At 42.6% G+C, this 15,774-nt stretch overlaps 1 protein-coding gene across 1 annotated transcript; it reads left to right on the plus strand.

The window, feature by feature from the left end:
• The first annotated feature begins 11,629 nt into the window (after positions 1-11,629).
• On the plus strand, positions 11,630-15,457 carry si:ch211-15p9.2 (protein serine/threonine phosphatase 2C family protein). The gene is made up of 2 exons (XM_029695096.1): positions 11,630-11,951; positions 13,140-15,457. The coding sequence occupies exon 2, from the start codon at positions 13,170-13,172 to the stop codon at positions 14,730-14,732; it is 1,563 nt and encodes a 520-aa protein (XP_029550956.1). The 5' UTR covers positions 11,630-11,951; positions 13,140-13,169; the 3' UTR covers positions 14,733-15,457.
• Positions 15,458-15,774: the final 317 nt, after the last annotated feature.

Consider the following 15,774-nt stretch of genomic DNA (forward strand, 5'->3'; position numbering starts at 1 on the left):
TGGATCGGCGATGGCTAGAAAGCCGGTGACGTCGACCGCCGAACGCCGCCTGAACAAGGAGAGGGACCCGGCTTCGGCGGAAGTCGTGACAGCGACCTGGTCTTTGTCTCTTAAAAAAAGAGTAGTCATCAGCCAGTTGGGAAATTTTGATTTGTTTGTTAAAAATGGTTAAGCCATATAGAGTTGCATTATTCAGAATATCTAGATATAGAAGTTTCACAACCAAAATGAATAAAAATGGCAAAGTTGGGCATCCCTGTCATGCACTTCTGTTCATACTGAATATTTTGGATGGGTTAAGGTTCAGTAACAGAACTATTTTTATCTTTGTAAAACATGCGAATGACTTTGATAAACTGTTTGGCTTTGGTGAAAATGTTAAGTGACCTAAAGAGAAATGTATGTTCAATTGTGTCAAAGGCTTTACAGAAGTCCAAAAATAAGACAACCGCATCCGAGTCAATTGCATCTGAATAATCTAGAAGGTCCAAGACTAAACGAATGTTAGAGTGTATGTGACGGCCCTTCAAAATCCTGTTTGAGTCTCATTTATAAATGGTATCTATTCCTTTCTTTAATCTTTTGTCATAAACCAGAGCAATCAATTTGTAATCAATATTTAATAAAGTAATTGGTCTCCAATTGTCAATGAGAGAAGTGTCTTTATCGGGCTTCGGAATCAGTGAAATAAGGCCGTGTTTCATAGTGGAGAACGTTTCCTCATTTTCAATGCAATCTTGAAACATTAAAAATAGGGTCTTCTAAATAGGGTCTTCTAACTCCCGAATCTGTCTATAGAAATCAACTGACAGGCTATCAGGGCCAGGTGATTTCCCTTTTTTCATTGAATTCATGGGCTCTCTAATTTCTTTAATTGACACAGGTGAATCGCAAACTGAGTGTAAATCATCCTCAATTACAGGGACATAATTCTGAATGTGGCAAATGTAGCTTTCACAACCATCTTCCGGAAATTGTGAGTTGTAAAGGTTTTCATAAAAGGAATTGACAAATGTTGATATTGTAATGGGATCTTTGCATAACACATTATTTATTTTGAGTGCAGTTATAGATTTTCTTTTGAAGTTTCTCTTTTCAAGTGCAAAAAAGTAACTAGTGTTTCTTTCCCCCTCTTCAATCCATGTTGCTCTTGATCTGACAAAGGCACCCTTTGATCCATGTAAAGCTGTTATAATTCTAGTTGTAAAGATTTAAATACAGACTCTTCTTCTTGAGATTTTCTTGCAAAAATATCTTTGGCTAACGATTTGATGTTTCCAATGAGAATAGGATCTTTAAGAAGTGTGTTGTTTAATTTCCAATATCCTCGAGTGCCTTTTGATTTTTTAGTAGCTTGTAAGTTCAGGGAAATCAAGTGATGATCAGAAAAGGGAGCCAACCGATGATCCACATCTCTAACAAATTGTAACAAAACTAGATTTACGTGACATAGTTTTGTTGGTCCAGGCATCTGGATTGAAATAACGGCAGGCATCATCAACAGAGAGATCCTTGCATAATGTAGTGATGATATTCTATTTTGAAGGCTTTGACTCGTTCTAGGAGGAAAACGATCAACAGATTCATCGGGTGTTTCATTAAAATCCCCCGAAATAATTAGAAAAGCCTCTGAGTATTTGTTGTGTAAATCCTGTAATTTTCTGGTAAGTTGGATAAAAAGGGTCTTGTTTGGAGCATGTGAGTTATGTCCATATACATTACAAATTATGAAAATAGCATTGTCAAGTTTAACAGTTACTATGACCCATCTCCTGTGAAGATGTTGATTCTAGAATGTCACCTTTAAACTTGTGAATAAGTGTCAAAACACCACCATAATGGTTTGGTCCATGACTGAAATAGGCCATGTCTCCCCATTGTGATTTCCAAAAATGTTCATCACTTTCACACGAATGAGTTTCCTGAAGGACAAAATCTGCATTACTGCGTTTACCATATAAAAATAAGGCTTTCCTTTTTGTAAGGTCTCTCAAACCCCTAGCATTCACACTAACAATATTGAGTGAGTTGAAAACAAACTTCTGCATTAAAAAAAGAAAGAACACAATCTAGACAACAGAAGTAGTAATGTGAACAATAAAACAAACAGTGAACCTTGAGAGGGTTACTCTGACGGAAAACTACACTCAGCCGAGGTAGCAGTGGTTAACAGTATAACAAATCTCTTTCTTTTTCCTCCCTTTTTTTTGTTGGCAAGTGTTCATAAATTGTAGTTCGCACGGTACATTAACTAGTGGCAGTACATTGAATGTACTCTTGGCAGTACTCACAGTTCCAGTATGGTTCATGTCAACAGAGGTCCCCAGTAATCATTCTTCCTTCGATAAACGTGTGCGGGCCCTTGAACCCAGCCTTCTTTCCCTCTTGTTGTGCCTTCTGTATAAGCGGACAGTGTCTCCCTGGCAGTCTGATCCTGCGGTATCAGAGCCTCTTTGATGCGGAGCTTCTTCTTGTCCAGAAACTTGTTCACCTTGGCCATTTTCCAGATGATGTCCCTATAATGGTGCATAGTTAAGCACAAGATGACATTCCGAGGGGGTCCATCAGATCTTCATTTCCCAAGTCGATGTACCACGTCGATCACGTCTCTTAGCTTGTCTTTGATGCGCGGAGCCACCTTTCCTGGGATATTAATGACTGCTTCCCTAATATCCTCTCCCTCTACCTCTTTTACACCTTGGATTTTCAGATTCCATCTGCGAGAGTACCTTTGAAGTTCAGCTACATTCTCACACAGCTCATTATTTTGGGATTGCAGTTTCTTATGCTCATTCTCTAGGAACGTTATCTTTTCCTTGTTCTCGCTCATAATTTTGTAAAGCTGATTTACAGTTTCTGACAAATTATCAACCTTCTTTGATGTTTCTTCGGTAGCCCGCTCTATCATGGACACTTTGGAGAACGTGGCGTCTTGTTTAGTAGACAGGGACTGGATTGCAGAGAAAAGTTCAGACATAGAAATGTCCTCTTTCACTTTTTTTTCATTTTGAAATGGGGTCTGAGGTAAAGCGGTTGCAAGGATTTCATCCTGGTCAGTTTTGATCTTTCTCTTGCTTGAGCTCGCAACATCTTGTGTATCCATGCTGTTCTGGCTCTCGTCGTAGCTAACTAGCATGCCTGCCATCTTCTGTGAGGCTTGGATATTCCATCTACTGTTGTCTTTGTCTTGTTCTTCCCATTCAAGTTGACAAAAACAAACTCTAAACTTGTCTTATGTCGCTCGCTAAAACAAGTTATAGTTAGTTTCTTTCAACATTGATAGCCAATATTAGACTGTTAAATCAAATCAAATGTATTTATATAGCCCTTCTTACATCAGCTGATATCACAAAGTGCTGTACAGAAACCCAGCCTAAAACCCCAAACAGCAAGCAATGCAGGTGTAGAAGCACGGTGGCTAGGAAAAACTCCCTAGAAAGGCCAAAACCTAGGAAGAAACCTAGAGAGGAACCAGGCTATGAGGGGTGGCCAGTCCTCTTCTGGCTGTGCCGGGTGGAGATTATAACAGCACATGGCCTAGATGTTCAAATGTTCATAAATGACCAGCATTGTCAAATAATAATAATCATAGTAGTTGTCGAGGGTGCAACAAGTCAGTAACACAAGAGTAAGTGTCAGTTGGCTTTTTCATAGCCGATCTTTGAGAGTATCTCTACCGCTCCTGCTGTCTCTAGAGAGTTGAAAACAGCAGGTCTGGGACAGGTAGCACGTCCGGTGAATAGGTCAGGGTTCCAGCAGGTCTGGGACAACAGGTCTGGGACAGGTAGCACGTCCGGCGAAACCACCTAACCCTCAATGTTGCTTTGACAAGTGTTATGTTTGTTCCTTGTATAATGACAAACCGGGGCGTAGGTTTAACTACTTTTAATGAAAATATACTTCAGCATGAAAACTCCATGTTTAGCCATGCAAGGCATTCTTCAACCACCTGATGTATTATTATTATTTTTCAAATAAATATAGTCTGTCCAACAATACTCTATTGTGGCTCTTTCTTTTCACGTAAACAAAACATTCAGTCCAGGCGCCCCTTTTTCTTTTCTTTTTTAGCAATTCAGGGGCTCTGACAGTCATTTTTGGTCGTTCTGCTGAAGTGCTTCCTGAAACAGTTGGACAGCGTTGGTTGTCAGTCAGGGTGTTCTGACTGAATTGTCCATTGCTAAAGGCATTTGACGCTTCAGCAGTATCCTCCTGATGATCCTCAGTCCCTTGAGTGAATGGCTGAAGCCTTAGATCCACTCTGTTTCGTCTCAGTTGTGATCCATGCTCTGTTTGGATCTCATAGGATTGCAGTGCAACTTCTCTCTCCACACACCCTTGCTGCATCCAGTTTCCTGTAGTGATGTCTCTGAGTCGTACATGATCTTTCCCGGGATATAGATCATCTTCACATCATACTTTTTCAGTCTGATCAACATTCTCTGGATTCTCATTGGACAATCATTCAGTGGCTGTCACAGTATCCACAGAAAATGGTGCCCCTCCTCGGCCGGGCGGCGCTCGGCGGTCGTCGTCGCCGGTCTACTAGCTGCCACCGATCTATGTTTCTGTGTTCGTTGTGTTTTGTCTGTCTAGGTCCGCACCTGTTTCCTTTTCTGTCATTAGTGGGGGGGGTATTTAGTTTGTTCCTTTGGGTTTGTGTTTTGTGCGGGATTATTTGTTTGTCAGCGGGCAGTGGTGTTGTATGTTGTGTTTTTTCTCCAGCGTTTATATATTGGAGTATTGATTCTAGCCGGGCTGCGCCCCGTGCGTATTTTTTCCTCTTTATTGGATTACCTGTTTCCCTTGTGGGGTTTTGTGCGATCCCTGTGCTTTTGATTCACCTAGTGTGTTGGTTGGTTGTCAATGAACTTCGGCCTACCGAACAATAGTATCCTGCATTTGACTCTGCTCCTTCCTCCTGCCCTAAATATCCATGACAGTGGCTTAGACATGATTGACATCAATGGTTTGTGGTCGGTTTCTACTTCGAAGTCTCGTCCGTAGATGTATTGGTGAAACCTTTCGCAAGCGTATGTGCTCGCCAGTAATTCTTTCTCTATCTGTGCATACCTTGTCTCTGGGTGCAAAAGCGATGAGTTGCCATGTGTCGTCATGCTTTTGCAGAAGAACTGCTCCCAGGCCAAACTGACACGTCTGCAGAAATCCTTGTGCTTTTCTCTAGATCATAGAACCTGAGCACTGGCTCTTCTGTGATTGTCTTCTTTAGGTTTTTGAAGCAGTTTTCCTGTTCATGGGACCATTCCCATTTGTTTTTCTGTTCCAGAAGACATCTGAGTGGAGCGGACTGTGCTGACAGTTGAGGTATGAACTTTGCAAGGTAGGGGAGCATGCCCATGAAGCTACTCACGTCGTCCTTGTTCTTCGGGCGCTCCATGTTGTTGATGGCTGATGTTTTCCTCCGGCCTGGTTTGACTCCATCCTCTGAAAGTACGTCTCCCACGAAGGTAAGTGTTTTCACACCAAACTCGCATTCATCCTTGTTTAGTTTTAGGTTGACTTTCCATGCCATCTCCAGCACTTGTCTCACTCTCGCGTCGTGTTCTTCTTTTGTGGACCCCCAGACGATGATGTCCTCCATCATGGTCTCCACTCCTGGAATGTGCTCGACGATCATGTGGATTGTCTTGTGCTAGACCTCTGGCGCTGAGAGAATCCCATATGGTAGACAAAGAAATCTGTACCTGCCCTCAGGTGTGTTGAATGTGCATAGCCTTGAGCTTGCATTGTCTAGCTTCATTTGCCAGAATCCTGATGAGGCATCAAGCTTACTGAACCACTTTGCTCCAGCAAACTGCGACATTTTCTCTTCTCTGGTTGGCATCTTGAAATATTCTCTCTTGATTGCTTTGTTGAGATCACTCGGGTTTAGACATATCCTGAGATCGGCGTTCTTTTTCACCACAATAACCAGTGAGCTTACCCAGTCTGTAGGTTCATCCATTTTTGTGATGACGTCCATCTTTTCCATGCGTCCGAGTACCTCCTTGAGCTTTTTCCTCAGTGCAAATGGAACTTTTCTGCATACATGCACAACTGGAGTAATTTTGTCATCAGTACATATTTTGTGTTCTCCTGGTAAACATCCAAGACCCTCAAACACGTCCTCATACTCAGCCAGTAGTGATTCTTGGTCATTTCAGTCTGTGATGTCACTACATACTCTTTTCAACAATTGAGCTTTTCACATGCATTAATTCCAAGAATAGGCTGTACACTCTTTTCCACAATCAGCAGCTGTGCTCTGAACTGTTTTCCTTTGTGCTGTAAAGTTACTATGCAGCTTCCTTTGACTGGTACGTTCTCCCCAGTATAACTAGTAACCTTAATTTTCACCGGGTGTATTTTGCTCTTCACTTTCAGTGTTTTTTAGTCATCCAGTGACAACAGGTTTACCTGTGCTCCAGTATCAAGCTTGAATGGTATTATAGTTTCATTCACAGTCAATGGCACAATTCATTCATGTCACACCCTGACCAGTAAAAGGGGTTATTTGTCATTGTAGTTTGGTCAGGGCGTGGCAGGGGGTGTTTTTTGTGTGTTTTTGGTGTTTTTGGTTCTGTTTTCTATTTCTATGTTTAAATCTAGTTTCCTATGTTGGGTTTTTGGTAGGACCTCCAATTAGGAGGCAGCTGGTTGTCGTTGTCTCTAATTGGAGGGCATATTTAGTTGAGGTTTGTTTCACTTGTGTTTTGTGGGTGGTTATTTTCTGTATAGCCTGGTGCCTAATGGAACTGTTTTTGTTTATTTTGTTTAAGTGTTTTCATCGAATAAATTAAGTTTTCCATACACAAAGTAGTTCACATCCAGACAGGCTTTGGAAAATACATACGAACTAGCAGATTTTGTAGCATTTCTACTATATCTGAGATGTTACTGTGTTTTTTTTTTAAGTCAATGAACATGTGTGTAAAGTGTACACTTGTTTCACAGTAGATTTGTTTAAGACCACCAAGAAACGCCTGCTTTATCCCACTGCATTAATTAATAAGTTGGGTAGAAAAGGAATCTGTTTAAATCATAAATAAAGGGCCCAACTTAAAGAGTACAATTACCCTTTCAAAAAGAGGCTGGTATGATTGACTGTGACAGCCACCCCCTGGAGAGCAGCTCTCCTTTGATCCCCAACCTTGGAAAAATCACCTGTTGTTTGGGTATCGTTATGTGTGTATATATGCCCTCCTATTGTTGAATTGTTTAGATAAAAAAAACATTGTTTCAAACACCCCTGCAGACACACACACACACACCGAAAAAAACATTGTTTTGAAACACAATTGCATACACACACACACACCTCAGGATAGATCAACAGCATACACATGCTTTAACATATACAGATGCACTATCTTGTTAAATAAACACGAACTCTAAAGCGTGACAGCTATAAAGGAATAGATGCACTATATGCATAAATTAACACTCACTCTAAGGCGTGAGAACAGTAACAGGATGTCCTGACATATATGGGCACTCCCTAGAGCACGTGATAACTTCCCGCCAGGATGTCCTGACCGGATGCCCATATATGGGCATACACACGTCACCCATGACATAGGGTCATAAATCACACGTTTGACGTGTGCCGTCTACTGTATTCTCTCTGTTGTGGTGCAGAGCCATTGACCCACACCATCCTGAAGAATGACACTAGCTCAATGTTGTATACTGGCCTTCCTCTTGGTGTTTTCTTTGACCATGTAGCATTTCTGCAAAAATCCTACATGGCTAACTTCAAGATGCATATCACTGATCAAATACTGATAACCTTGATGAAGCTGAATCTACTCCAGGGTGATTTTGCTGAACGCTTTGCTGTGTCCCAGGGAGTAGTGAGCAGAATCCTTTCCTTTTGGATTGACACAAATGGAGGAGCACATGAGGATCTACATTCCATGACTTCCGAGGGAGACAATCCAGAACACAGTGCAGGTCAGCTGTCTGACGAGGATGTCAAAGGCACAAGAAGGATAGCTAATGTGCGTATACATGTTGAGAGAGTTATCAGACGACACATGTTCAAAATCCTCTCCCAGACTGTTCCCATCAACCTGACACACAAAATGGACAAAGTCCTTAGAATCTGCGCAGCACTTGTTAGCATGCAGGGTGAGATCATCCATGAGGATGCCGACTGAACAGTGAGAATGTTCATACAACTGAAATGTAACTTTATACACTATAATTTCATCCACATAAGATACTGTGTGTGAGTGTGTGTGTATGTGTATATATATATACTGCTCAAAAAATTAAAGGGAACACTTAAACAACACATCCTAGATCTGAATGAAAGAAATAATCTTATTAAATACTTTTTTCTTTACATAGTTGAATGTGCTGACAACAAAATCACACAAAAATAATAAATGGAAATCCAATTTATCAACCCATGGAGGTCTGGATTTGGAGTCACTCTCAAAATTAAAGTGGAAAACCACACTACAGGCTGATCCAACTTTGATGTAATGTCCTTAAAACAAGTCAAAATGAGGCTCAGTAGTGTGTGTGGCCTCCACTTGCCTGTATGACGTCCCTACAACGCCTGGGCATGCTCCTGATGAGGTGGCGGATGGTCTCCTGAGGGATCTCCTCCCAGACCTGGACTAAAGCATCCGCCAACTCCTGGACAGTCTGTGGTGCAACGTGGCGTTGGTGGATGGAGCGAGCCATGATGTCCCAGATGTGCTCAATTGGATTCAGGTCTGGGGAACGGGCGGGCCAGTCCATAGCATCAATGCCTTCCTCTTGCAGGAACTGCTGACACACTCCAGCCACATGAGGTCTAGCATTGTCTTGCATTAGGAGGAACCCAGGGCCAACCGCACCAGCATATGGTCTCACAAGGGGTCTGAGGATCTCATCTCGGTACCTAATGGCAGTCAGGCTACCTCTGGCGAGCACATGGAGGGCTGTGCGGCCCCCCAAAGAAATGCCACCCCACACCATGACTGACCCACCACCAAACCGGTCATGCTGGAGGATGTTGCAGGCAGCAGAACGTTCTCCACGGCGTCTCCAGACTCTGTCACTTCTGTCACGTGCTCAGTGTGAACCTGCTTTCATCTGTGAAGAGCACAGGGCGCCAGTGGCGAATTTGCCAATCTTGGTGTTCTCTGGCAAATGCCAAACGTCCTGCACGGTGTTGGGCTGTAAGCACAACCCCCACCTGTGGACGTCGGGCCCTCATACCACCCTCATGGAGTCTGTTTCTGACTGTTTGAGCAGACACATGCACATTTGTGGCCTGCTGGAGGTCATTTTGCAGGGCACTGGCAGTGCTTCTCCTGCTCCTCCTTGCACAAAGGCCGGAGGTAGCGGTCCTGCTGCTGGGTTGTTGCCCTCCTACGGCCTCCTCCACGTCTCCTGATGTACTGGCCTGTCTCCTGGTAGCGCCTCCATGCTCTGGACACTACGCTGACAGACACAGCAAACCTTCTTGCCACAGCTCGCATTGATGTGCCATCCTGGATGAGCTGCACTACCTGAGCCACTTGTGTGGGTTGTAGACTCCGTCTCATGCTACCACTAGAGTGAAAGCACCGCCAGCATTCAAAAGTGACCAAAACATCAGCCAGGAAGCATAGGAACTGAGAAGTGGTCTGTGGTCCCCACCTGCAGAACCACTCCTTTATTGGGGGTGTCTTGCTAATTGCCTAGAATTTCCACCTGTTGTCTATTCCATTTGCACAACAGCATGTGAAATGTATTGTCAATCAGCGTTGCTTCCTAAGTGGACAGTTTGATTTCACAGAAGTGTGATTGACTTGGAGTTACATTGTGTTGTTTAAGTGTTCCCTTTATTTTTTTTAGCAGTATATATATATATATTTCCTGTTTAATCTGAATCATTTTAATGGTCCTACATTTGAAATGTACTGTAACTTTGCCTGTTCCTGATAATTACAGGCATCCACTAGGTTCCACTATCATGCCTTCTTAAATCTATTTAAAATACATTTTCTTCAACACCAACATGTCTAACAGACCAAGAAGGAAGACAACTGTTTATCAAGTGCCACACTGTTTTGTTCATTTGTGCCCTTGAAAACCAAACCCAGAATCAAACTGAAAACACATTTGAAACCCTTAGACATGTCTTCTCGTCCTTCATTTTAAAATGTTAAATACATTAAATATCAAAGAAAATGTCAACAAAGTGGAATTTCTGTGTTTTTATTAACAACATAATTTGCCAAGAGCAAGATGAGTTACGGTATGCGTAGGTAAGTTCATGGAGTGCCATATGAGAAGAAAGAGGTACAAGGTACAATACAAATATTCATAAATCATAAGGAGTTATCCTTAGGCATTAGATAAACATGTATGAAGAGAGCTGTACAAGGCAAGACAAAAAAACCACAAAGAATTATGCAAATATTATCAGGTAAATGTGCACATGAAGAGAACTGTGCAAGACAAAAAAACACCAAGAGTTATGCTTAGATAACAAGGTGGAGCTGACAGAGCTTTACGAGGCACAAAATAAGAACTATTAAAAAAAAAAGATTTTCGACCCAAGCCCAGATACCACAAATGAACATGTTTGGAGCACAGAGTTAGTCTGGCTGACTGGAACTCCAATTCAATCCTAGGCAACATATCTGTGAAATGGAATGCCTTCAGTTTAGGGATAACATCATCAGTTCAGTCAGACTCTCACAGTTCAGTCAGACTCACACTTCTTACTCAGAACAGGACCTTTGATTTCTAGAAGTTCTTGAGAGTTTAACACTCCATCGGGGCTTGCAGAAAGCCATGGCTCCTTGACACTCACTACTGTGCCTCTACTCTCCAGACTAAACCCACAGCTCTCCATCCATGTGTAGACCACCTGCTTGTTCTCCTTGCCATATGTGGTTGCTGAGTTCCCATGGAACCTTGGGAAGAGATGCTCCCGCACAAAGTCGCACAGGACCTTTGTTGAGCTGAGTTCGCAGCTAGCTAGCTAACGTTTGCAAAATGACAAGAACGCAACAAAGGAAGTCCTCCACAAAACAGAACATTCGGACATTGTTTTTGTGTTGTTATGTGTTAATAACATTTAGACTACATTACCCAGCAGGCTATGCGGGGGGCAGGTGGTTGAAGAATGCCTTGCATGGCTAGACATGGAGTTTTCTAGCTGAAGTATATGTTCATTAAAAGTAGTTAAACCTACGCCCCGGTTTGTCATTTTCTAAGGAACAAACATAACAGTTTTGTTTCCGGGTCCTTAAATAAGGTGAATCGCTTCTCCCAACACAAGACGGAAAGGACAAGACATGGGTGTACTGACCACTTATATGTAGAGATTTAATTGGTCCATTATCAATGTTTGTGCGTTTACAGATGTGGCATTTAACGGAAGTTTATTATATCCACCAATTGAAATAGAGGTCATATGGATTCATCCAGAGTTTACAAACCCCTTTGTTTGGTTCGTCGTCATTAAATATTGGCCAAATTGATTATTTTGTGTGTGTGAGTGAAGGAATAAACGTGTACAGAAGTATAAAAGAGAATTATAGAAGTCAGAGAACTTTGGGATGATATGAGGCTTTTAAAATTCATTATGATATGCCCTTATATGCCATTCATCCATTGTTCCATGGATTTTCTGCGATATTTACAATGCATGTCTTTCAAGCTTCCATTGGTTTATAGATTACCTATTTGTAGACCAGATATGAATATGCTCATTTCAAAGGTCACACTTTATTGCACATGTGGTGTTCTATATACTCAAACCAATTCTTACAATTGAGAGCCTGTCTATAGTCACATTTTGGGGAGGAAATATCAGCTTCTGACAGCACATTATAATCGTATAAAACAGATTCATCCTACATTATATTAAGCATGGGAACAAAGTAGTCTACCCAAGTTAAAATATAACCTAACTGTTCTGTTCTCAAGAACTGCTCAGAGTAACTGATCGGCTACAGCAGGTAAGGTGACAAAGTATGAGCCAAATGTCTAAAGGTTTTCTTGTGTATACTTTGGAAATGTATAAGGACATTTAAAACATGAAAGTTGAATGTCTTAAAAGTTCAAGCTCTGTGGTCAATGGAAAATTATGTGGAGAGGATGGGTACAGAACTTCAACTTCAAACAGTAAAATAAAGTGCTGTAACGGTACACAGAACCGTCAATTGTTGTCTGTTGCACCGGTTTACTACTACAGTCTACATGTAGTCTAGTATGTAATAGTATAATCATGTCTCAAGGGTCATTGTCAATAATTGACACATTCTTTCAATGAAATAAGATCGAGAACAAATAGTTTGGATAGAAAACAACTTTTAGAAAGAGTGTACTTAAAAAAGAAAATGCAGTGGCTGGGTGACCTGATTTTGTCGAAGCCTCTTCCCAATAGCTGAACAACTGTACCTTCTGCACATGTGCTACTTTACGGTAAAAGGCACGTTGTACAAACTTCTTTGTCTACTGTAACCACAGAGAATGATACAGGCCTCGAGTGGCCATTTTAGCAGTGTCATTGAGGGCATCCACCATGCTTCAGGCATTTTAACTTCTATGGGCTAGGTGGGACGTTTGCGTCCCACCCTAGTCAACAGCCAGTGGAATCGCGTGGCGCGAAATACAAATACCTTAAAAATGCTATAACTTCAATTTCTCAAACATATGACTATTTTACACCATTTTAAAGACAAGACTCTCGTTAAAGTAGTCAAAGTAGTCAACTGGGTCAGGACTCTTATGAGTTGTAGCCTCAATGGCACTGCCCATGCTGTCACAGACGCTATAATTGTCTCATGTCTGTTGTAACTATAAACAACATTATCTTTTCAGGGTAGGATATGGCAGCATATATATGACGATTAGATCAAGGTTCATAGGTTACATCAACTGATGGGAAGTAAGAAAGCATAAAATCAACAAAAATGTACACAAATCATGTCTTAAAATACATTCCACAAAGGATACCGACACATTCCACAGTAAATCAGTAGACTGATTTGTGCGTAACACGTGCAGAACGTGATATGGTTCTTTAGCTCTCGGGAAGAAGAGTCCTGGGGGTGCATTTTTCAATTGAGGTGAACCCTCAGAGTACTGTAAATCACAGGAGCACATTCAATGAAATTCTATTGACATGCTTGCTTTATTGACAGGTGGCGTTTGCAAACTCCATAGTTCTGAAGATGGTACCTCCGCTTTGCTTTCAACACCTCAAACAATACTGGGCCATGTACAGGTTAAGACTGATAAGGAAAAGCTGCTTGACCCAAATTAAATTTCTTGGCTTTGATACTAGACTGTGTCATTCTTCCAGACCTCCAGTAGATTTCATCGGTATCAACTACCCAGCAGAAACAATCAATGGGAGAAAATACAGAGACAACAATCAGACCAGTCAGATGCCTCTTTCTAAAATAAACCACATCTTAAAAGCTAATGAGTACACTTATAAAGTCAATGGATATGATGGACGAAACTCTGTTAACTCAATTTTAGGGTTTGATAGTAACATCTTGGCATCAAATGCTCTGAATGAGGACCGCAGGAGTGCAGCGACTTGTCTCCAGAGTAGGGGAATGCTTTTTGGGGTTTTCGATGGACATGCAGGTTATGCGTGCGCCCAGGCAGTCAGTGAAAGGCTCTTCTACTACATTGCTGTGTCTCTACTCCCAGTGAAGACCTTAATGGACATTGAGGATGCAGTTGAGAATGAAAGGCCGGTGTTACCCATGCTACAGTGGCACAAGCACCCAAATGACCATACCAGCAGAGACTCTGGGAAGCTTTACTTCAACAGCCTTAGGACGTACTGGCAAGAGAGGATCGATCTAAAGGAGGACGAGGACAAGGACGTCCAAACGGCTTTGATGAATGCATTCAAGAGGTTAGACAATGACATTTCACTTGAGGCCCAGGTGGACTTTGGGGACCCCTTCTCCCACTTCACCCCTCTTCAGGTGGCTCTGTCAGGGTGTACAGCATGTGTCGTCCATGTGGATGGAGATGACCTGCATGTGGCCAACCTGGGGGATAGCAGGGCCGTGCTGGGAGTCCAAGAGGAGAACGGGACCTGGTCAGCACACACCATCAGTAACGACCACAATGCCCAAAACGCAGACGAGTTGCAGAGGGTTCTATCTGAGCACCCTGCGCTCGAACGCAAGACGGTAGTCAAACACGACAGGCTACTGGGCCTTCTCATGCCCTTCAGAGGGTTCGGAGACATAAAGTTTAAATGGAGTGGTGAAATGTTGAACCGGGTGTATGAAACAAGACCAGACATCTTGTTGGCCAATGAGTTTGTTAAGATGCTCCCACCTAACTACCACACGCCGCCATATCTCATTGCTGAGCCAGAGGTGACAAGCCACACACTGAGGCCAAAGGACAAGTTTCTGATCATGGCAACTGATGGACTATGGGAGCTGATGCACAGGCAAACTGTGGTGCAGTTCATAGGAGAACATCTGACTGGTCTACACTGGCAGAAACCTGTATCTGGGCTGTCTTTCACACTGGGACAGATGCACAGGTTGCTCCAGGAGAGGAAAAGCAGAGCCATTTTGGCTTTAGAGGATGAGAACTCTGCAACACATCTGATCCGACATGCTTTAGGGAGTGATGGCTTTGGTACTGTGGACCCAAGGCGCTTGTCGAAAATGCTCAGCTTGCCTCAGGACCTGGCAAGGATGTACAGGGATGACATAACAATTGTTGTAATCCATTTAAATAGTGCCAACATGTAAGCCAATCAAAGATCAGACATTAAGGGGGATAAGGGGCTCTATTTTCAGCTGGCGCTAATAGCGCTCTTGTCAAACTGGGGCTCTAACATTTTCAAAGAGAGATGTGATGATGCCAGTGACCCTCATATTTTTAAATATTTCAGTTGTTTTCTGTTCTATTTGATTAAAAAGTCCTCTGTAGGCTTACCAACTATAACGAAGCCGCGTTCAACAGCAATGCGTCATTGTGTCTTTTTTATCCTGGCTATGCATATGCCAAGTAGCCTATCAAGATTTTGTATTTTTTTTAATGTCTACTCGTGAGTGCCGTTTTAGAGGTTTAGACAATTTTCACACCTGCATAGCCTTCTTCATTTCGCATGTTTCTGCATCTATCCCCATTTTCATATATGCACCCCAGCTAGCACAGTGGATCTGGGCCGATTCCGGCTGAGAGTCAGGGCACTCGGCTGAGAGTCAGACTCGGCTGACGTCATGTGGCCCGAGTCTGGGCCGCCTTCGGCAGTATTACTTATGGCCAGGATGTGGGGATTGAGCTCGGGCCGAATCCGGTGTGAGTTATCTGGCCAGATAACTCTCACTGGAATCGGCTCGAGCCCGGGCCGATTCCAGTGAGAGTTATCTGGCCCAAATGTATATTTTACTTGGGGCTCGGGCTGATTCCAGTGTGAATTATCTGGACCAAATGTATTACTTGGGGCTCGGGGCGATTGGGGCTACTCTCTGGCAGATGATTACACGGGCTGCTTTATATAATTAACATTTCATTATTTATTTTTCCATATTTTCTCAGTTTTTGTGATAAAAAAATACATTTAACATTTAAATGAAATTCTTTAAGAGTCCTGTGTAGTATTTTAGTATTTTGATACTTTGTGCAAGGCAATTGATAACCATTAAAAACTTTGTGGATGGAGCCTCCCGAGTGGCGCAGCGGTCTAAGACACTGCATCGCAGCGCAAACTGCGTTGCTACAGATGCTGGTTCGAGACCCGTGCCGGCCGCGACCGGGAGTCCCATGAGGCGACGCGCAATTGGCCCA

The sequence above is a fragment of the Salmo trutta genome, chromosome 16 (assembly GCF_901001165.1).
Source record: "Salmo trutta chromosome 16, fSalTru1.1, whole genome shotgun sequence".
Taxonomy (NCBI): Eukaryota; Metazoa; Chordata; class Actinopteri; order Salmoniformes; family Salmonidae; genus Salmo; species Salmo trutta.

Excerpts from the sequence above, each read along its gene's own strand:
- si:ch211-15p9.2 (XM_029695096.1), top strand. The coding sequence starts at position 13,170 with ATGGTACCTCCGCTTTGCTTTCAACACCTCAAACAATACTGGGCCATG.